The following is a 23,083-nucleotide window of genomic DNA, read 5'->3' on the forward strand; positions in this document are numbered from 1 at the left end:
AAGCATGATTCTCTTCACTTAAGACCAGGGTGGAAAAGGCCGTTCTCCAGACGCCGGTGAATGTTGTATCTTGATGATGCTCACTGTTGAGGATCTTGGTTGCAGGTGTAGTTCAGCAACAGAGTTTCCTGCTTATATCTGAGGAAGGGCATTGTTGGCAGAAATGGTACTCACCATCCCTCTCTTCCCACACAGAGAGAGAGCATCCCTAGAAAGTTAGGACCTTTTTCTTTAAGATTAGAAGGTCTGATGGAGATGTGGCTATTCAGACTGTCTCCCTAGAAGATTGTTCTGCTACAGGAAAATGGTTGTAGAATTATAGGTGTCATATTTGAAAAAAAAAAAGATTGCTTCTCAGTTTAGGGAAGAGAAACATGTAGTAAAACCAGTGCTCAAAATTAGAGCTTAGCTGAGGCTTACCTATGTGCTGGGGGTATAGCTCAGCGGTAGAGCATTTGACTGCAGATCAAGAGGTCCCTGGTTCAAGTCCGGGTGCCCCCTTGTTTTTTTTCTCCCCCCTCCCCCTAAACTGAAGAGCTTGGACCCTTTCTGCAGAGAACCGGGAGACTGGGCAATTTTTGAGCTTCATGACATTCAGGAGAAGCTGGAGAAAGTTGCTAGAAGATGAAAAAAGTGGGGAGAGAGCCCTTACCAGTCTTCTCTCTAAGCATCATCAAAGAGTTATCCCCTTTCCTTAGGACCAGGCCGTTTCCCATCCACCGATGAATGCCCCATCTTGAGGGTGGTGCCTATTACATGGTTTGGTGGCAGGTGTAGTTCAGCATCATCATCATCATCCAGGTTTTTCTGTTTCTGTTTTCTGAAGAAAGACATGGATGACAGAGTTGGTGCTCACCATTCGTATCTTCCCACAGAAAGAGCAATCCGTGGAAATTTGGCACCCTCTTTTTCAGACTAGAAGGTCGGGTGGAGAAAATGTTGCCGTTCAGATTGTCCTCCAGATTGTTTCCCAGAATAATAGAGGAGATCGTTCTGCTCCGGGGGAAACTTGTTACAGAATTACAGGTGTAGCATCTGAAAAGAATTACTCATAAATTTAGGGAAGAGAAATATCTAGTAAAACCAGTATCCAAAATGGAGCTTGGGTGAAGCTTACCTATGCTTTGGGGGTATAGCTCAGCGGTAGAGCATTTGACTGCAGATCAAGAGGTCCCTGGTTCAAGTCCGGGTGCCCCCTTATTTTTTTTTCTTCTCCCCCCTAAACTGAAGAGCTTGGACCCTTTCTGCAGAGAACCGGGAGACTGGGCAATTTTTGAGCTTCATGACATTCAGGAGAAGCTGGAGAAAGTTGCTAGAAGATGGAAAAAAGCGGGGAGAGAGCCCTTACCAGTCTCCTCTCTAAGCATCATCAAAGAGTTATCCCCTTTCCTTAGGACCAGGCCGTTTCCCATCCACCGATGAATGCCCCATCTTGAGGGTGGTGCCTATTACATGGTTTGGTGGCAGGTGTAGTTCAGCATCATCATCATCATCCAGGTTTTTCTGTTTCTGTTTTCTGAAGAAAGACATGGATGACAGAGTTGGTGCTCACCATTCGTATCTTCCCACAGAAAGAGCAATCCGTGGAAATTTGGCACCCTCTTTTTCAGACTAGAAGGTCGGGTGGAGAAAATGTTGCCGTTCAGATTGTCCTCCAGAATGTTTCCCAGAATAATAGAGGAGATCGTTCTGCTCCGGGGGAAACTTGTTACAGAATTACAGGTGTAGCATCTGAAAAGAATTACTCATAAATTTAGGGAAGAGAAATATCTAGTAAAACCAGTATCCAAAATGGAGCTTGGGTGAAGCTTACCTATGCTTTGGGGGTATAGCTCAGCGGTAGAGCATTTGACTGCAGATCAAGAGGTCCCTGGTTCAAGTCCGGGTGCCCCCTTATTTTTTTTTCTTCTCCCCCCTAAACTGAAGAGCTTGGACCCTTTCTGCAGAGAACCGGGAGACTGGGCAATTTTTGAGCTTCATGACATTCAGGAGAAGCTGGAGAAAGTTGCTAGAAGATGAAAAAAGCGGGGAGAGAGCCCTTACCAGTCTCCTCTCTAAGCATCATCAAAGAGTTATCCCCTTTCCTTAGGACCAGGCCGTTTCCCATCCACCGATGAATGCCCCATCTTGAGGGTGGTGCCTATTACATGGTTTGGTGGCAGGTGTAGTTCAGCATCATCATCATCATCCAGGTTTTTCTGTTTCTGTTTTCTGAAGAAAGACATGGATGACAGAGTTGGTGCTCACCATTCGTATCTTCCCACAGAAAGAGCAATCCGTGGAAATTTGGCACCCTCTTTTTCAGACTAGAAGGTCGGGTGGAGAAAATGTTGCCGTTCAGATTGTCCTCCAGATTGTTTCCCAGAATAATAGAGGAGATCTTCTGCTCCAGGGGAAACTTGTTACAGAATTACAGGTGTAGCATCTGAAAAGGATTACTCATAAATTTAGGGAAGAGAAATATCCAGTAAAACCAGTATCCAAAATGGAGCTTTGGTGAAGCTTACCTATGCTTTGGGGGTATAGCTCAGCGGTAGAGCATTTGACTGCAGATCAAGAGGTCCCTGGTTCAAGTCCGGGTGCCCCCTTATTTTCTTTCTCTCCCCTCCCCCTAAACTGAAGAGCTTGGACCCTTTCTGCAGGGAACCGGGAGACTGGGCAATTTTTGAGCTTCATGACATTCAGGAGAAGCTGGAGAAAGTTGCTAGAAGATGGAAAAAAGCGGGGAGAGAGCCCTTACCAGTCTCCTCTCTAAGCATCATCAAAGAGTTATCCCCTTTCCTTAGGACCAGGCCGTTTCCCATCCACCGATGAATGCCCCATCTTGAGGGTGGTGCCTATTACATGGTTTGGTGGCAGGTGTAGTTCAGCATCATCATCATCATCCAGGTTTTTCTGTTTCTGTTTTCTGAAGAAAGACATGGATGACAGAGTTGGTGCTCACCATTCGTATCTTCCCACAGAAAGAGCAATCCGTGGAAATTTGGCACCCTCTTTTTCAGACTAGAAGGTCGGGTGGAGAAAATGTTGCCGTTCAGATTGTCCTCCAGATTGTTTCCCAGAATAATAGAGGAGATCGTTCTGCTCCGGGGGGAACTTGTTACAGAATTACAGGTGTAGCATCTGAAAAGAATTACTCATAAATTTAGGGAAGAGAAATATCTAGTAAAACCAGTATCCAAAATGGAGCTTGGGTGAAGCTTACTTATGCTTTGGGGGTATAGCTCAGCGGTAGAGCATTTGACTGCAGATCAAGAGGTCCCTGGTTCAAGTCCGGGTGCCCCTTTCTTTTGTTGACAACAATTGGTCTGAAATGGCATAGCGTTTCCTGCCTAAGGGAGTTGGACTAGAACAGGGGTAGGCAACCTTGGCTCTTTTATGACTCGTGGACTTCAACTCCCAGAATTCCTGAGCCAGCATGGCTCAGCTTGGAAACTCTCCCTTTCTCCTCAGCATTGCTGGCTCAGGAATTATGGGAGTTGAAGTCCACAAGTCATAAAAGAGCCCAGGTTGCCTACCCCTGGACTAGAAAACCTCCAAGATCCCTTCCAACTCTGTTATCCTATCCTATCCTATCCTATCCTATCCTATCCTATCCTATCCTATCCTATCCTATCCTATCCTATCCTATCCTGCCTTTTGTTTCTATTTCTAAACTAGTTTTATTAGACTGAGTGGAAGATAAATATGGACAACATATTCCATATCCAAAAGTAAGGTTTTAATCCCGTATTCCTGTATGTTGAGAGTAGAAGTCGATTGCTTGCTGATCCAGAGATAATATTCTCAGCTACACCCTGTTCTGGGGAATAAGGAATATCTTTCTAATTTAAACTACTTTAAGTCTAAGGGTTGATAGCTAGTAAAACTTTGAAGAGCTGAAGCAACAGCTAATGTACTGTCAGATATATTTTTGCCATGCTACAAAACTGGAACGGCCTCTTTCTTTTTAAAATAAGGCAATTCATCATTTATACCAGGTTGGAAGGGGGTGGAAAGTCTTGTATTTTAAACTGGCTTGAGTATCTCAGTAGAATTCACCCCGATCTCCCCATGGGAGAATGAAAAGTGATGCTAAACTAGATGCAGCCTGAAGTTCTTCCTGATCACTTCAAGGTCTTGCATTCCTCCCAGTTCTATATTTAGCAGATGAGGGGACAACTCATCTTCTCAACACTGAAGAGATTTGGACCACTTGCTCCTCACTGCCCTTCCTCCAGAGTAGTGGGAAGCTTGGGAGATGCCTGTTTTTCACAATACTCAGGAGACGATTAAAAGGTTCCCTCCCCCCGATAAGCAAGGAGTAGAATCCTTTCCAGCCCCTCTTGTAGTATCATCAAAGCATTATCCTTTTTCCTTAAGATCAGGGTGGAAAATGCCGTTCTCCAGTCCCTCATGAAGACCTTAGTTTTCTGGTGTTCACCATTCAGGATCTTGGTTGCAGATGTGCTTCAGCATCATCTGGAGAGCCAGAGTTTTCCATTTACCGTGTTTCTGCGAAAATAACACCCAACCAGAAAATAAGCCCTAGCATGATTTTTCAGGACTTCGTCAGCCAGACAGACACTTTTAGTACTGTATTTCCCCAAATGTAAGCTCTAGCTGGAAAAATAAACCATATGCGTATTTTGGAGCGAAAATTAATATAAGACCCGGTCTTATTTTCGGGGAAAGACATGTCTGAATAAAGACGCTCGCTATCCAACTTTTCCTGTAATGAGTACATCCATAGAAGTTAGGACATTTTTCCAGGTTAGAAGATTTGATGTAGATGTAGTTGCCACAAAGGCTGACCTCCAAACTGTATCCCAAAATAATAGACACTTTGCTCTAGGAAAGTTGTTGCTGAATTATAGGTATAACATTTGAAAATGATTACTCACAAATTTAGGGAACAGAAATATCCAGTCAAACCAGTACCCACAACTAGACCTTGAGTAAATTTCACATATGTGCTGGGGGTATAGCTCAGTGGTAGAGCATTTGACTGCAAATCAAGAGGTCCCTGGTGCCCCCTCCTTTTTAGTTTTTAGGTGGGAAAAAGACAGTTGATCCTTTAGTATTATTCCCAAACTACATGTATATATTTTCTTAGAACAAGTGGAAAATAGGCATTCAGCCGATTCCATATCTGAAGCTAAGATTTTTATCCCATGCTCCTCTATTTTGAGAGTAGAAGTTGGTTGCTTGTCAATCAAGACACATCATTTTCAGTTATATCCCCTTTTTGGAGAAGAAGGAATATCTTGTCTAATTTAAATCTTTGGGTCTGAAGGTTGGTAGATGGTGCAATCTGGAGGAGCTTCAACAACAGGGAGTGTGTTGTGAAATGCATTTTTCCCATCCATGCAGATGAACAAGAATGGGCTCCTTTGCTTTAAAAGATCGAAGATCATTTAAACTAGGTTGGAGTGGGGTGGGGAGACTTATTTTTAACCCCCCTGGATATCCCTCCAGAATTCTCCTTGAGCTCTCCAAGGGAGGAGGAAAGTTGATGCTAAATTAGAGGAAGCATTTTGCAATCCTTCCTAGTGCAGGATGAGATCCCGGATTTCTTCCAGTTCTAAACCAAGAGGATGAAGGGAAGACTCAACCTTGAAAAGACTTGGACCTCTTCCTCCTCCTCGCTGCTCTTTCTGCAGAGTGACAGGAGGCCTGGAAAACGTTTTTATGTTTCACGGTACTGTGGAGAAATCTGACAGAAGATTAAAAGGTTCCTCCCTAAGCAGGCGGGCCAGGTCCTTCCAAGTCCCCCTCTTTGAGCATTGTCAAAGAATTATCTTCTTTCCTTATGACCAGGATGGAAAATGCTATTCTCCGATGCTGATGAGTTCCATCTTTTGGTGGTGCTCACTGTCCACGAAGTTGCTTGCAGGTTATGTGTAATTCCAGCATCACCTGGAGAGTCGAGAGCTTCTTGCTTCCTTCTCTTGGTGATCGTCTCGATTCCAGGAAGGAAAGTTTGCTTACTATGCTGCGCTTTCCAACCGTGAAAAGTTAGGCTCTATTTTCAGAGCTAATTGTGAAGAAACTGTGGCCATTCTGACTGTGCTCCAGATTGCATCCCAGAATAACACGGAGACGACCCCTCTTCCAACAAAAGGGGTCGTGCAATCCTGGGTGCCCTATTTGGAAACTGGTACTCGTGAATCCCGAGTGCTGCGTAGCAGAGTGAGCGCCTGTTACGCGTCCCAGCTTCTGCCAACCTAGCAGTTTGAAAGCACATAAAAAATGCAAGTAGAAAAATAGGGACCACTACGGTGGGAAGGTAACAGCGTTCCGTGCGCCTTTGGCATGTAGTTATGCCGGCCACATGACCACGGAGACGTCCTCGGGCAAGCGCTGGCTCTTCGGCTTTGAAACGGAGATGAGCACCGGCCCCTAGAGTCAGAAACGACTAGCACGCACATATGGGGGAACCTTTACCTTTTTTACTCATACTTTGATAAATCAGAGTGTTTTTCAAACTTGGCAACTTTTAAGATGTGTGGACTTTTAACTCCCACATGTCTTCTTTTTTTTTTTTAAACTTGGTGTTTCGCCCTGGCTGGGAAATTCTGGGAGTTGAACTTCACACATCTTAAAGTTGTTCAAGTTTGGAAAATACTGGTCTTAGGGCACCTTTTCAGACTGATATAATTATAAGGCCTACTCTTTTGAGAGCTGCAGGACACTCCATCAAGAGGCTTGGATCATTATGCAAACGAAGGTTTGGGATGGGGAAGGGGAGATACAGGTAGCCTGTCAGTTAACAACTGTAATTTAGTTAAAATCCCATTGTGTTTGTTGAAACCTTCTGAGATAGCCTGACCTCTTGATAGATATGAGTTCACTAACCTCCCGCTCAATTGTGTTTCTTTGTTCCAAAACTGCTACCTGAGTTATCTATAATTGAATGTCCTAGGAGTTTTAAAACCCACTGCCACACATTTGATGAAGTGACCTTCAGTTTGCAGAGATTTATGCCTTGTAATAAAATTTGCTAGGCTTGAAATGGTTACCAGACTCCTTCTCATTTTTGGCTACCAGAAATGTAACACATCCTCTTCCTGCCATGTCATTAATTTATGGGAGAAAACTATGCAGTGAAACCACTATCCATAACTAGATATTAAGGGAGGTTAATCTGTGTGCTGGGGGTATAGCTCAGTGGTAGAGCATTTGACTGCAGATCAAGAGGTCCCTGGTTCAAGTCCGGGTGCCCCCTCTTTTTGTTTTATTTTCCCAAGCAATCTGTATTTTTAAGTCCTCAAAGACACACAGTGGATTATTTCTAGGAAGAAATAACTTCTTCTGAAAGCTTGAAGGAATTATTATTATTATGAGAATAAGCGTGGATGACACAAAATATTCAAATACAGGTAATCATGAATTGAGAATTGGGACCAGAGATTCCATTTCTAAGCAGGGCAGTTATTAAATCATTTTTTGACATGGTTGTTAAGTGAATCACTGCATCTCTTAAGGGAATCATGTGGTCATTAATGAATCTGGTTTGCTCCATTGATTTTACTTGTCAGAAGCCATATTGGAAGGTCGTAAATGGTGATTACATGACCCCTGGATGCTGCAACCACTGTAAATAAATGCTGGTTGCCAAGCGCCCAAATTTTGATCACATGACCATGGGGATGCTGCAATGATTGTAAGTGTGAGGACCAGTTGTCAGTCACTGCTAAATGATTGGTTGTAAGTCAAGGACTACCGGAGTTGCCTATTCGTAGATGGATAATATGTAAAAACCATCTGGAAACGTAGAAGAGGAGATGTTGAGACAATCCTTTTAAATAAAGTTATTAGAGGTAGGATAGTTCAGAGTTTTAAGTATAGGTGGTCCTTGACTTACGACCACAATTGAGCCCAAATTTTCTGTTGCTCAGGGAGACATTTGTTAAGTGAGGTTTGCCCCATTTTGCGACTTGTCTTGCCATGGTGGTTAAGTGTTCTTCAGTTAGTCACATGGTTGTTAAGTGAATCTGGCTTCCCTATTGACACTGCTGGTCAGAAAATCACAAAAGGGGATGATCACGTGACCCCAGGACATTGCGACCGTCATAAATATGAGTCAGTTGCCAAGCATCTGAGTTCTGGTCTCAGGATCACGGGGATGCTGCAGTGGTCGTAAGTGTGAAAAATGGGTCATAAGTCACTTTTTCCCAGTGCCTTTGTCACTTTGAGCGGTGACTAAATGAACGGTTGTAAGTCGAGGATTACCTATAATTATGGTGTCTAGGTGCCCTCCCTTTCCTGATTGGGGGAAGAAGAGTTGATTAAACAAATGTCTGTTTCTAGTCCTCCCAAGCCTCCAAATGTTCTTGGTTGGGAACACGAAAAGAATCCTGCTGGATCACATCAAAAGAGCCATTGTTATCCTAACCATCATGGACAACAGATGCCCAAAAAAGTCCTCAGTTTTATGCTTCTACTCATGTTCCTTTTACACTGCTTTTACCTTTGACCCCGGAAGCAATATACACTACCTCGTGTGCCCTGTACTCGATGGCCTCTTTTTCCTTGAATGGCTTCTTTAAAAAGTCAAGAGTTGGCAGCCGTTTTCTTTCCTCCATGGTCTAAAAACTTTGCAAGGTGAATGAATATGCAGAAAGTTCTCTCTGGGCTGACAGCTGGAAGAGGAGGAGTTTGCTTTGGGAGGAAGGCTTAAAACTCCCATTTTGTTTGTGGTAGGCAAATAGGTGACATGAGTAAACTTCCTGGAGGAATGTAGGAAGTGCTGGGGGTATAGCTCAGTGGTAGAGCATTTGACTGCAGATCAAGAGGTCCCTGGTTCAAGTCCGGGTGCCCCCTTTTTTTTCCTTCTTTTTTTTTCTTTATAAAGGACTCTAATTGGATTTGTTTCCTTTTTAGAATTGGCAATTGTTGGCAACATAGTAAAATTATGAAAGCAAACTCGTAACCAGAAATGTGGCTTTCCCTATATACTTTATCAAGTAACATCATGGTTCGTCATTATGGAGTTTAAACATGACCTGTCTATGTATCTTTTCATGAAAAGAGGTGTTATCTATTCCATAAAAAATAATAAGTAGTAATAAGAAAATTCTGATTGTGACAAGAAAGGACTGAAATACGAATCAAACTTCTCTCTCTTGGTGTTTTTTTTAACAAAACCAAAAAAGATAATTAGATTTTGAAAATCAGTTTTACTAAAAAGCAACATTAAATCTTTCCCCAACCTTTCTACTACCTTTGGTAAATGATCAAACATTGTTAATAGGGTACTTTAATTCAAGGTTTCTAAATTTTAAAAGAATTGGCAGGTCTGTACTGTCCTCTTGTTTTATTTAGTTGGGCTTTAAACTGCATTGCTAAATCATTTTCTATTATGAAATAGTCCGTAGGACAATATGGAGGAAGTGAAATTGTACTGTTTAGGTTAGTCTGATCCCTTACAGATATTCTTGATTTAAATTCTAATTTCTACAATTGCGAGCACCAGAAGGGGGTGACTGATGCACAGGTAGTCCTCAACTTATGACCACAATTGAGCCCAACATTTCCGTTGCTAAGTGAGACATTTGTTATGTGAGTTTTGACCCATTTTACGACATCCCTTGCCACAGTTGTTAAGTGAATCGCTACAGTTAATAATCTGGTTATTAAGCAAATCTGACAACTTTGCTTGCCAGGAGGTTGAAAAAAGTAATCACATGATCCCGGGACACTGCGACCGTCATAAATATGAACCACTTGCCAAGCATCTGAATTTTGATCATGTAACCATGGGGATGCTGCAGTGGTCATAAGTGTGAAAAATGGTCACAGTTGCATTTTTTAACTTCAAATGGTCATTGAATGAACTGTTGTAAGTCAAGGACTCCCTGTACAACACAGCGCTGTAGCTGTGTTCTCTGTTGGCCTTGCCGTGTAGCTTTTGTGTCTTTTAGTCCTTGCTTTTTCCAAGTCTTGGGGCAGTGATCGGGTGCCTAGGCAATGAGTTGTTTTGGATCCAGAGACATTAAGCCCACCAGTAAATAAAGAGATTTTAGGCTTTATTTAAGCTAAAAGAAACAGATTGAAAGGCATAATATAAAAAGCGTACGTGTCAAGCAAAATAACACTCAAAACTCTTACAAACTACCAGGGGCTCCTTAATCAAAACAACAACAGAGATTTTTTTTAAAAAAAAAAATGGGTTTCCAAATTACATAGTTCAGGTAGTCCTCGACTTCCAACAGTTCATTTAGTGACCATTCAAAGTTACAATAGCAGGGGGGAAAAGTGACCTATGACCTACAACTGTGTTGCAGCATCTCCAAGGTCACGTGATCAAAATTTGGATGCTTGGCAACTGGCTCACATTTATGACGGTTGCAATGTCTCGGGGGTCACGTGATCCTCTTTGGCAACCTTCTGGCAAGCATAGCCAATGGGGAGGCCAGATTCATTTAACAAACGTGTGTGACTAACTTAACAACGGCAGTGATTCACTCAACAGCTGTGGCAAGAAAGGTCGTAAAATGGGGCAAAACTCACGTCACAAACTGTTCACTTAGCAACAATTGTGGTCGTAAGTCGAGTACTACCTATGACTTAAAAACTGCCAGGAGCTCCTTAATAACAAACCCAGAGGGTTTTTTTTTTATTATTATTATTTATGGGCAGCCAGTTTGCACAGTATGTAATGTTAGGTTCCTTGCAGAAACTCCCCACAAACAACACAGCCCCCACCATTTTTATCACAACCTGTCACCATGATGTCATGGCTCTGCTATGGTCAGGAGACTGCAAGACTGGCTGGCACCTGGCTCCAGGTGGGAATTGAAAGCCTGAGACTTTCACAGCTTTGAAGGTACATGATGTTTACACACACACACACACACACACACACACACACACACACACACACACACACCTTTATTCAGCAGCCAAGAGTGAAAAACAAGCAGGCTAGGTCAGAATGAGATCTAACCTTCTAGATTTTTCTTAATATGAAGGGGAAATCAAAATATGTCACCAACTCCTCGCAATAACAATGGTCTTCCTGCATTGCCATTATAGTCCTCTTGCCTCTTTTTTTTTTTTAACTAAATCACCAGATCTGCCTGATTAAGATTTGTAATATGCGAAAAAATAGCTTTTTCCTCACAAAAGCTTGGATATCTGTTTGGGCATTGGTAACAAACACGAGGCAGAAGAACAGCGGCAAGATTCCGTTAAGGTATCTTGAAAAGTATAATCAACCAACTGAATAAAATGATGTAAATCCTCTCCTGTTTCCATTCCCAATATAGCAGTCCTTTTTTCAATCTTGGCAACTTTGAGCTGTGTGGACTTCAACTCCCAGAATTCTCTAGTCAGCCGTGGTTGCAAAGCATTGCCGTACAGATAGCTCCCGACTTAACGACTGGTTGCTTAGTAAACATTCAAAGTTACAATAGACGCCTTCCCCATAGCTACTACTTAGGACCCAGATTTGAAAATTTCGGTGGCCCCTCCCCACCCTCTTTTGTGGTCACGTGACCGCACTTCAACTGGTGCAAAATGCAACCGCGCGGGTGCTTATGAGAGTATCTCGTTACTCCCATGTTACACCACTCCTGCGCAAGCTGCATTGGCATCTGGTTACCCTCTGAGTGCGATTCAAGCCCTACATGGCTTAGGCCCAGGGTACTTGCGAGACCACCTGCTGCCATTGTCAACCTCCCATCGCCCGGTTCGCTCCCACAGAGTCGGCCTCCTCAGGGTGCCGTCGGCCAGGCAATGCCAGCTGGCGACCCCCAGGGGGAGAGCCTTCTCTGTGGGCGTGCCGACCCTCTGGAATGAATTGCCCCCGGAGCTGCGGACGGCCCCTGACCTTCGGTCCTTCCGCCGTGACCTGAAGACCTGGTTGTTCCAACAAGCGGGCCTGGACTGACTACGGTTTTTAATTAGGCTTTTTACTGGGTTAAATTGTCTTGTATTTATTGCATCTATTGTTTAATACTTTTTTAAATTTTTTACTTTATGTTTTTTAATTTTTATGGTTGTGAGCCGCCCTGAGTCCTTAGGGAGAAGGGCGGCATATAAATTTAATCAAATCAAATCAAATCACTTTGGACCCACCGGCATTTACGGCCATCTGCAGTGTCCTTCATTCACAAGGCTATGTTTTACTATGGTTTTGCAAAAAAAAAAAAAGGGGGGGGGCGGGGGGCATTTACTTCTGCTTTTTCACAAAACCGGCCCGTAGCAAACATTGGTTCATTTAATGATCTTGGTGTTTGGTACTTTAAAAGTCATCTGTTAGAAATCCATCACAGGTAATCCATGTGTTTGGTGACTATTTGAAGTTTCCACAGCACTGAAAAAAGTGACGTGTGACCAGCTTTCACAGTCGTGACCACTGCTGCATCTCCGTGGTCATGTGATCAGAATTTGGGCACTCGGTAATTGCATGTATTGCATGCCATGGGATCACCAGTTGTAAACTTCCCATCCAGCTTCCGACAATGAGGGAAGTCATTTGCTTAATGACCATATGATGCGCTTAGCAACTGCCTTGTTTAGCTACGTGAACTTCAGGCTCAATTGTGGTTGGATGTTGAGTTCTGCCAGCAAATGGTTCACACATTGTGCTAACTGCTAACGCCTGCTTAGACAACATGCTAAGCAGAAAGCAACCAAATGATATTCTGGCTTACTATGAAAACTCAGCCAGTGGTGGCTTCCTCTTTAATACAATTCATGGATACCATGTCTCCGTGCATGTGGAAAGTGGTAGTTCTGGGATTCAAGAAGTCTCAATGATTGTGGGGTTAGTTGCAGGTTAGTGGGAGGAAAGAGTGCCCTCTATTGCATGGATTATAACAGGTGGAAGGGAGGGACTTGTGGACTCTGCAGCTTTTAATTTAACAGAATAACAGTTGGAAGGGACCTCGGAGGTCTTCTAGTCCAACCCCCTGCTCAAGCAGGAGACCCAATATCATTTCAGACAAATAGGTGTCCAGTCTCTTTTTGAAAACCTTCAGTGATGGAGCACCCACAACTTCTGAAGGCAAGTTATTCCATTGGTTAATTGCTCTCACCGTTAAGAAATTTCTTCTTAGTTGTGCATTGCTTCTCCTCTTGGTTAGTTTCCAACCATTGTTTCTTGTCCTGCCTTCAGGTGCTCTAGAGAATAGGTTGACCCCCTCTTCTTTGTGGCAGCCCCTCAAATACCGGAGTACTGCTGTCATGAAGGACCCCTAGTCCTTCTTTTTGCTAGAGCACACATACCCCAATTCCTGCAATCATTCCTCTTATATTTTAGCCTCCAGCTCCCTAATCATCTATGTTGTTCTTCTCTGCACTTTTTCCAGACTCACAACATCTTTTTTATATTGTGGCGACCAAAATTGGATGCAGTATTCCAAGTGTGGTCTTACCGAGGCATTATAAAGTGATACTAACCTGTTTTTTCCATTTCTCCTGCCTTCTCACCCTCGCACAGATTTGCAGCCAAGCTCATTGCGGGTGTGCTGGATTTCAAGGCAAAGATTGACCGGTGAGTAGGTTCCTTTGGATCTACTGGCCAGGTATAGGGGTGTTCATGGGGATTGAAACCCACTGGGCAAATCTGGAGGACAAATTCTATTTCCAGTGGAAGTGGGAAGAAGAAATGGGTCATTCTGCCAGGGAAGAACATGGGATCCCCCTTGGAAAACCCTGAATGGGTCAAAGGTAGCATTTGGGTCCGAAGACAAGACACTGGGTTCCATGACTGTTGCTTCTTCTGGGTGGATGTCATTTTTGTTTCTGTCTGATGGTGTCAAAGAGTTTTGCTTCCGTTGAGGAGCACCATAGTTGGGCTGTGCTTACAGCATGATTGAAGCAGTAGGCGTGAGCCTAAATCAGGGGTGTCAAACTCAATTTCATTGAGGGCCACATCAGCATTGCGGTTGCCCTCAGGGGGCCGGGTGGGTATGGACTGGGTGGGCGTGGCCTACTGGGTGGGCGTGGCTAGTGCGTATGGCCTACTGTGTGGGTGTGTCCAACTCTACATTGTTTGCATCAAGGGTGCCTATGGGGACCTGGGAAGGAGTGGGAGAGATCTGAGGGTCTCTGGCAGAAGGAGGGTCTCTGGGCCAGGGCCAAGGCATTGGGGGCCATTCCCTTACTGTTTCCAGGATGGCTTCGCAGGCCACATGAAACCACTTTGCAGGCCGGATCTGGCCCCCGGGCCTTGTGTTTGACATGTCTGGCCTAAATGGACTCCAGAAGATGGTAGAGGACAGGAAGGCCTGGAGGAACCTTGTCCATGGGGTCACGATGGGTCGGACATGACTTCGCAACTTACAACAACAACAACAATAAAGCATCATTTGGTGAAGGTGCTAGGCTAGAAGTGGGGAGATCTGGGTTCTTGTTCCCCTCTTAAGTCTCCGAAGCTCTCTGGGGGACTCATTCATTTTATTCGACCCAGAATGACAGAGCTAGAAGGGAACTTGGAGGTCTTCCAGTCCAACCCCTTGCTCAAGCAGGAGACTATACTATTTCAGACAAATGGTTGTCCAATCTCTTTTTAAAACCCTCCAGTGATGGAGCTCCCATAACCTCTGAAGGCAAAGCTGTTCCACTGGTTAATTGTCCTCACGGTTAGGAAGTTTCTCCTTAATTCCAGCTTGCTTCTCTCCTTGATTAGTTTCTATCCATTGTTTCTTGTGCTGCCTTCAGGTATTTGGGAGAATAGATTGATTCTTTTCTTCTTTGTGGCAGCCCCTAAATATTGGAACACTATCATGTCATCCCTAGTCCTTCTTTTCACTAGACTAGACGTACCCAATTCCTGCAACCGTTCTCCATATGTTTTAGTCTCTAGCTCCCAAATCATCTTTGTTGCTCTTCTCTGCACTCTTTTCACCATCTGTATAGACTTTGGACCGCTCCATACTTTTCAGCCAATCTCCTTCAAAGGGGGGAAATTGAATCCGAAGGCCTGCCTGAATGAAAAATAGGACAAAGGACTATCAGAAATTCATATGTAAAGATGCCCACAGCTTTCTTATGGACCGAAATTGAAAGAATGCTGATTTGCTTACCTTTTTTCTTTCTATCCCCATGGCAGCCAGACCCTGCTAGTTGAGTATTCCCACAGCCACCCGCTCAGCATGGATTGCTATTCTCGCCTCTTTGCCTCTTGCCGGCTCCCTGGACGAAAACATGACTCTATTTTACTGCCTCCACCTGGACGGAACCCCCCAAATTATATTACTGTTGTTCGCAACTTCCAGGTAAATACCTTCATCTTGGCCCAGCCATTGGTCCCTGGATATGTTGAGAGTAGTTCTTGGGGCCTGAATATAAGACCCCATACTACTCTGCTGCTATATAAAAAAGAGACAAAATACTATTTTAATATTTTTAAAGTGTGATGGTATAGTTCAGGTATTGACACATATTTGGAGCCACCCAGATTCTAATCCCCCTTCAACCACGGGAATCCCCTGGATTACTTTGGATCAATCATGCTCTCACTGTACCCCATAGAATTGTTTGTGGATAACATGGAGAGCAGTTTGGATGCTCCCTTAAGCTCCCAAACGAGGAGTGGTATGTAAATCCAATGCTTCGGTACGGCATATCATGGATATAGGATTGGAGGCAATGTGCTAAGGTCCAGGAATATGAAGCTTCTGTGTGGACCCCTCTCCTTTCAGAAACCACTCTGGTGGATGACCTTAGACTAAATGTCTCCAAACCTGGCAATTTTAAAACTTGTGGACCAACTCCCAGAATTCCTCAGCCAGTCCTGCTGACTGAATTGCTGAGTTGAAAGTCCAGAAGTCTTAAAGTTGCCAGGTTTGGAGGCCTCTGCCTTAGAGGAAGGATACAAGTAGTCCTTGACTTACAATCGCGCGAGAGACTAGAAAATTCCTTGTTTAATTGGTGCAGTCATTAAGTGAGGCATCACATGACAGTACCTAACTTTATGACCTGTTTGTTGTGGCCGTTAAGTGAGATATCATGTCACCGGTGACTTATGACCTTCCCTGCCTGCTTCCCCTTTGGCTCTGCTTGTCGGAAGCCAGCTGGGAAAGATGCAAATGGTGGTCACATGTCCACATCATGACCATCATAAATGTACATTTGGCAAGCAGCCAAATCATATCATTACATGACTGCAGGGATGATGCGACAGTTATAAGCACAAGGGCCGGTCATAAGTTGTTTTTTCCCAGTTGCTAAATAAATGGTCATAAGTCAAGGACTACCTGTAGCACCACTCAGTGCCTTTTGAGGATAGAGGGTGTGCTGGTTAGAGCAAGTAGCTATTTTAGGAGTGAGAACTGTCCCTGTAAGGGATAGCCTTCTGGGTAACATAGTTTTAAGTTACTTGGTCACTTCTATGTTTCGGATTGGCCACTGGGAAAGACTTCCGTTTGGATACCGGGGGTTTCCTGCATACGTGCTGAGCTGCATGTAATGTAATGAATTGCAGCCACGAAAGTCACGGGGCTTTGCTCCTTTGAACATGAGGAAAATTACCTCTTTTTTTACACCACGTGTATGGGATCAGAATATGAAATGTATTTCAGAAGAATCTCTGCAGTAACTGTGAGTTAATGTTTAGAGAATGCCTGATGAATTAAATAATCTGCATATAATCCTTTCCGTGGAGTTTTAACTGTCTGAATCATAGCAAAAGCAGTTGCTTGAAACAGAACAGAGGGTCATACTAGTTCCTGGAAGGGTGTGAACCCCAAAACATTTGGGGACTGGCTCAGTGAAACCAGAAGTGCACAGCTCCTTGATGTGAACGGGGTTCCCCTCACTTCTCTTGCTTCTTTGTTCCTTTCTCAGTTCTTCCGGCTTGAAGTATACAACAGTGACGGGACGCCCCTGACCATTGACCAGCTCTATTTGCAGCTCCTAAAAATCCGCTCTTTTTCTTGGAAGTTGGATAAAGAGCCCTTGGGGATCCTCACCAGCGACCATCGACATACCTGGGGAGAGGCTTTCACTACGCTCATGAAAGGTGGGAAGCCAGGTTTCGAAGGCCAGAAGGATGAACTAGTACGGGCCTTTGATCCTATAGAAAGAGGCTGCTCCATGCAGGAATCCAGATTAAAGGATCCATGTTAGATGGCTGTTCATTCTCCATTTTGAGTGAAGGGGACCCCTGCTGCTTCTCAAGATCGACTTTCAGACTGCTCCTAAATTTATTTTCATGCCATTCAACAGAGACCGGATCCAGATGTAAACAAATGGCTTCTTTTAAATCTATTTCAGGGGTGCATTTAAATACCTACTCTACCGCCTTCTTTAACTTGATACAGGTAGTCCTTGACTTAGCAACCGTTTGTTTAGTGACCGTTCAAGGTTACAACGGCACTGGAAAAACCCCGACTTATGACCATTCTTCACACTTATGACTGCTGTAGCGTTCCCGTGGTCACATGATCAAAATTTGGATGCTTGACAAATGGTTCGTATTTATGACGGTTGCAGTCATCTTTTTGCGACCTTTTGACAAGCAGAGTCAAGGGGGAAGCCAGAGTCCCTTAACAGCCGGCTCACTAACGTAACAACTGTAATGATTCACTTAATGACTGTGGCAAAAGAAAAACTGGGGCAAAAGTCACTTAGCAAATGTCTCACTTAGCGACAGAAATTTTGGGTTTAATTGTGGTAAGTCAAGGACTACCTGTACTCAGTGTTTTTCAACCTTGGCAGCTTTAAGGTGTTTGGACTTCCAGCTCCCAGAATTCCCCACTTCCCCTTTGGAACTGTAGTGGCTGGCTCTTTAAGACAGGTGGAGAACGTTTTATGACTTGTGGACTTCAACTCCCAGAATTCTTGAGCTCAGGAATGCTGGGAGTTGAAGTCCACAAGTCATAAAAGGGCCATGGTTCCCCACCCCTGCTTTAAGAAATACAATGCTAACTCAGAGGAAGAGCACCAGCCACATGAAATCCAATTAGATCCCTGAGCAGAAAACAATGATTTCTTTTCACGTTAAAAGTTTTATTGAACAGATTTTGCGAAAGGGGTTTCCACATCTTTCCAGCCTTCTGACTGCAAGGGGACAAGCAAGTTACCCAACTGTCTTTCAGTACCTGCAAAATTTAGGTTGGTTTGCTCGGTTAGGCCTTGGTTAAAGAGATTAGGATAACTACAGTATATAGGTAGTCCTCGAGTTATGATCCTAATGAAACTTGCCAATCACAGTGGTAATTCACGACAGTCATAAAATGGGCCAGTCCCATGGCCAATCCACTTTTACGGCATTTTTTTTGTGGCAGTTAAGTGAATCACCACAGACATTAAGTGAACCAGTGATTTGCTATGATACAGTTTTGCTGAAAACAGGAAGTGAATGCTGGATTTGGGCAAAAACACTGTAAAATGTGGTCATGTGACCGTGTGACGCTGCAAATAGAAATAAATGGGGCCCAGTTGCCAAGCCACCCAAGTGCAGCCATGTGACTACAGTTGGTGGGGCTGACCGTGGTATTTTTATTTATTTATTTATTTATTTATTTATTTATTTATTTATTTATTTATTTATTTATTTATTTAGTTTTCTATACCGCCCTATTCCCGAAGGACTCAGGGCGGTTTACAGGGCAATATTTAAAAGACAATATAAATTAAGATAAAAATAGAATTAAAAAGAATTAAATTAATAATAGCCCAACAATAAAACAATCTTAAAATTTAAAAATAAAACCCCCCCTCAGTCCAGGCCGGATAAATCGAAAAGCCAGGTTTTCAGGTCCCGGCGAAACGAGCGCAGGTCGGGGGCAGTCCGGAGTTCCACAGGTAAATCATTCCAAAGGGCAGGCGCGCCCACAGAGAATGCCCTCCCTCTGGGGATCACCTGCCGGCATTCCCTGACCGGCGGCACCCTAAGGAGGCCCTCCCTATGGGAGCGCACAGGACGATGGGAAGTTGATGCCGGCAGCAGGTGTTCCCTTAGATAGTCCGGACCCAAGCCATTTAGGGCTTTATAGGTCATCACCAGCACCTTGAATCTCACCCAGAGGGCAACCGGAAGCCAATGCAGCTCGCGGAGTAGAGGTGTTACATGGGAGTATCGGGAGACCCCCATCACAACTCGCGCGGCCGCATTCTGCACCAGCTGAAGCCTCCGAGTGGTCCTCAAGGGCAGCCCCATGTAGAGAGCGTTGCAGTAGTCTAACCGGGAGGTATCTTTGACTCCAGGTCATAAATACCCACAGGTAGGTTCATCAGAACTTTGAACAATTATTAAGCCATCAGTCATAAATCAAGGACCATCTATTTTTAAGGAAAGGAAACAGGATTAAATATTTAGGCACGAAAAACCAAATGCACAGTTATAGTATAGGTGGTACCTTGCTCAATAGTAGCAAGTGTGAGAGGGATCTCACAGTCCTAGTGGACAATCACTTAAATATGTGCCAGCCATGTGCTGCAGCTGTCAAAAAAGCCAACACAGTGCTAAGCTGCATTAACTAGAGGGAGAGAATCAAGATCATGTGAATTGTTAATACCACCTTACAGCGCCTTGGTAAGGCTACATTTGGAATACTGCATCCAGTTTTGGTCACCACGATGTAAAAAAGACGTTGAGACTAGAAAGAGTACAGAGAAGAGCAACAAAGATGATCAAGAGACTGGAGGCTAAAACAATTGGGTATGTCTAGTCTAATGAAGAGAAGGATGAGGGGTGACATGATAGCAGTGTTCCAGTATCTCAAGCTATTCTCCAAAGCACCTGAAGGCAGGACAAGAAGGCATGGATGGAAACTAACCAAAGAGAGAAGCAACCTAGAACTAAGGAGAAATTTCCTGACAGTTAGATGAAATGGTATAGGGTTTCTTGCCTGAGCAGGGGGTTGGATTAGATGACCTCCAAGGTCCCTCCCAATTTATTATTATTATTGTTGTTGTTGTTTGATGGGAGAGTAGTCATAGTAACTATATGGTCAGTTTAGTTTAATTTTAACTAGATGTAAATGAAAAAAAAAGAACGAAGTCAGGTTAAATTATTTTCAAGTTGCAACCCCTTGTCTGACACCACTCCAGAGAATGAGTTTGAGCTTTGTCCTGTGTTAACACAGCCATGTCAGGAATTAAATCTGGCATTTCTTATTCCAGACAAGCTGAACCAGGAATCAGCTCTGACGATCCAACGTAGCCTCTTCACTGTCTGCCTGGACGCCCCTATCCTGAAGGTGTCCGACACTCACGCCCAAAGCCGTTTGGCAGCTCAAATGCTGCATGGTGGAGGGAGCTATTCCAACAGCGGCAATCGCTGGTTTGACAAGACGCTGCAGGTGAGAATAAAAAGCCGGACATGAATTAGGTTTCAGTTTGGAAGCTTAAAGAAATGGGATCCTCAATTGTACGCTAATAAATAAAAGTAAGGTTCTACACTTAGGTAAGAAAAACCAAGTGAACAAACTTTTGAGTAGGTGAAACTGGGCTTAATGCCAGTAACTGTGAGAAGGATCTCGGAATCCTAGTGGACAATCACTTAAATATGAGCCAGCAGTGTGCTGCAGCAGCAACCAAAAAAGCCAATGCAGTCCTAGGCTACATCAATAGAGGGACAGAATCAAGATCACATGAAGTTCTAGTACCGCTTTACAAAGCCTTAGTAAGACCACACTTTGGTCACTACAATTACAAAAAAGATGTCAAGACTCTGGAAAAAGTGCAGAGAAGAGCAACAAAACTGATTAGGGAGCTGGAGGCTAAAATGTAGGAAAAACGGTTACAGGAATTAGGTATGTATAGTCCAGGGGTGTCAAACTCAATTTCATTGAGGGCTGCATCAGCATTGCAGTTGCCCTCAGGGGGCCGGGTGGGTATGGCCAGGGTAGGCATGGCCTACTGGGTGGGCGTGGCTAGAGTGTGTATGGCCTACTGGGTGGGCGTGGCCAGCTCTACATCATTCGCATCAAGGGTGCCTATGGGGGCCTGGGCAGGAGTGGGACAGATATGAGGGTCTCTGGCAGAAGGAGGGTCTCTGGGCCAGGGTGAAGGCAGTGGGGGCCGTTCCCTCACTGTTTCCAGGATGGCTTCGCGGGCCACATGAAACCACTTCGCGGGCCGGATCCAGCCCCCGTGCCTTGTGTTTGACATGTCTGGTCTAGTCTAATAGAAAGAAGGATTAAAGGGGACCTGATACCACTGTTCCAATATTTGAGGGACTCCTACAAAGACGATGGGGTCGAACTATTTTTCAAAGCACTGTTTCTTACAGACAAGAAACAATGATTGGAAACTAACCAAGGAGAGAAGCAACCTAGCGGTGAAAGCAATTAACTAATGGAATAATTTGCCTTTAGAAGTTGTGGGTGCTCCATCACTGAAGGCTTTCAAAAAGAGCTTGGACACCCATTTGTCTGAAATAATATCAGGTCTCCTGCCTGAGCAGATGGTTGGACTAGAAGACCTCCGAGTGTTCTATCCCAGCCTACGACCGTTCTTGTTGCGTCACAAGAACAACCCCTTTTTACCAGTAGGCTGGAAAAAACAACCCTTTTTATTTATCTACAGTCCTTATACTTATGACCTCAAAAAAACAACAGAATGCTTTCCCAGCGAATAATTGGTTCCAACAGCAAAACAGAGCAGGAATTAAACAAGAAGTGCACCAATAAAACAAACAGACCATGATTCCCTTGAAGTTCTTTTACAAACGATTGCCTTCAGCAACCAGCACTGCCCACACCTTTCCTCTTTATTAAGCAGCCCCAAGGCATGGCTTCTCAATGCCTTCTACTCCTTTGGCTGAGTTGCCATATAGTCTTCCTCTGACCTGCTCTAGTTAACTGCCTCCTATTACGAGCGTCTATAATGACGTCCATCTGTGAGTCTTCAGAGTCTGACTCATCTTCCCCGCACAGCTGAGCCTCATCCGGAACATGATTGGAGGGGCCAGGCTCTTCCTCTGATTGTGAGTCTTGTAATGCATCAGAACCTCCCTTCGACTCTGATGGCTCTCCAAACCCCTCCTCCTCCTCCTGTGATCTTGTTGGGATCACAGGCTGGCACGGAATCACAACACCGAGGTCCCTTCCAACTCCATTATTCTATGTCCTACCTAGGTAATCAACCTAGGTAATGAATATTGTGCCACTTCATCTGAGATTTAAGAAGGAAGCATCTGAAAAAGCTTCCAAGTTTTGCTTACATCATAATCGTTTTGATCATTTTTAGAATTATTTTTTAAAGAGATGGGTCAGCTTCTGCAGGCCAAATCCTAGATTAAAAAGTAAGCATTTAGATTTTTGTCCATTTCTCTTGATACGAACAGAACGAGGCTAGGCCCGGGTGCTGTGCTGAACTCTTATTTAATGGCATGTGTGGGTTTTTTTGTTTTTTTTAAATATGATTTAAGAAAGCTATATGGCTACCTAACACACAATAACTTAGGCTGTATGCAGTCAGAAACTGACAAGTAAGGAATACATTTAAAAATTGTATTTGGGAATATACGTTATTTTATTCTGCTTTTCATAATCCAAAATAAAAAAAAGACTGGAGAGAATCCTCTAGCTCAGCGGTCCCCAACCTTATGGCTTGGTGGCCTTGTTGGGGGGGAGGGGAATTGGCCTGTGCAAGCAGTGGGCCGGCGCAAACCACTTAACGAACTGGCCAGGGCCCGATAGTGGGGGACCCCTCCTCTAGCTGAAACCAGCTTTTTAATATTATAATCTCTGTGCCTAATAAACCATTTCTGTTCCTTCTTTCCACTCGTTCTTTTTCCCTGGCCTTCAGTTCATTATCGGAGAAGATGGCACCTGTGGGGTCCTTTATGAACAAGCCATTGCTGAGGGGCCACTGATTGCCACCGTCATTGACTACGTCCTTGACTTTTGGTAATGTCCCTGTGGGGGATGTGAGGGGATAGCCTGACTGGACTCCCATGGGCAGATTTCAAACTGGTGCTACAAAACGTTTTCTTAAGACTGTAGTCCTTGAGATGCAGCTCTGAACTAAATAGCCAAGTGACAAGGGAGGCTACATTCCACTTGTCAATTCATGGCAGGATGAAAGAAGCCACGTTAGGCCTTAGTGCACGGTATGAACCTGTTTGGAGGGATGTTTTCATATAACACAGAATATATTTTAATTAGGGGTGTGGGGTATGTGTTTTAGTTTTATTTAT

The 23,083-nt window shown here is 44.0% G+C and overlaps 1 protein-coding gene across 1 annotated transcript in view; it reads left to right on the forward strand.

Annotated features, from left to right (window-relative positions):
* Positions 1-23,083, forward strand: part of LOC308661141 (carnitine O-acetyltransferase-like) — a 45,236-nt gene that overhangs the window by 11,194 nt on the left and 10,959 nt on the right. The window contains exons 4-8 of the mRNA XM_081315932.1: positions 13,430-13,483; positions 15,044-15,209; positions 16,780-16,954; positions 20,062-20,240; positions 22,693-22,793. Coding sequence (XP_081172058.1) covers positions 13,430-13,483; positions 15,044-15,209; positions 16,780-16,954; positions 20,062-20,240; positions 22,693-22,793 — 675 coding nt within the window. The remainder of the gene's footprint in view (positions 1-13,429; positions 13,484-15,043; positions 15,210-16,779; positions 16,955-20,061; positions 20,241-22,692; positions 22,794-23,083) is intronic.

The sequence above is a fragment of the Vipera berus genome, assembly GCF_964194415.1.
Source record: "Vipera berus genome assembly, chromosome: 2".
NCBI classification, from domain to species: domain Eukaryota; kingdom Metazoa; phylum Chordata; class Lepidosauria; order Squamata; family Viperidae; genus Vipera; species Vipera berus.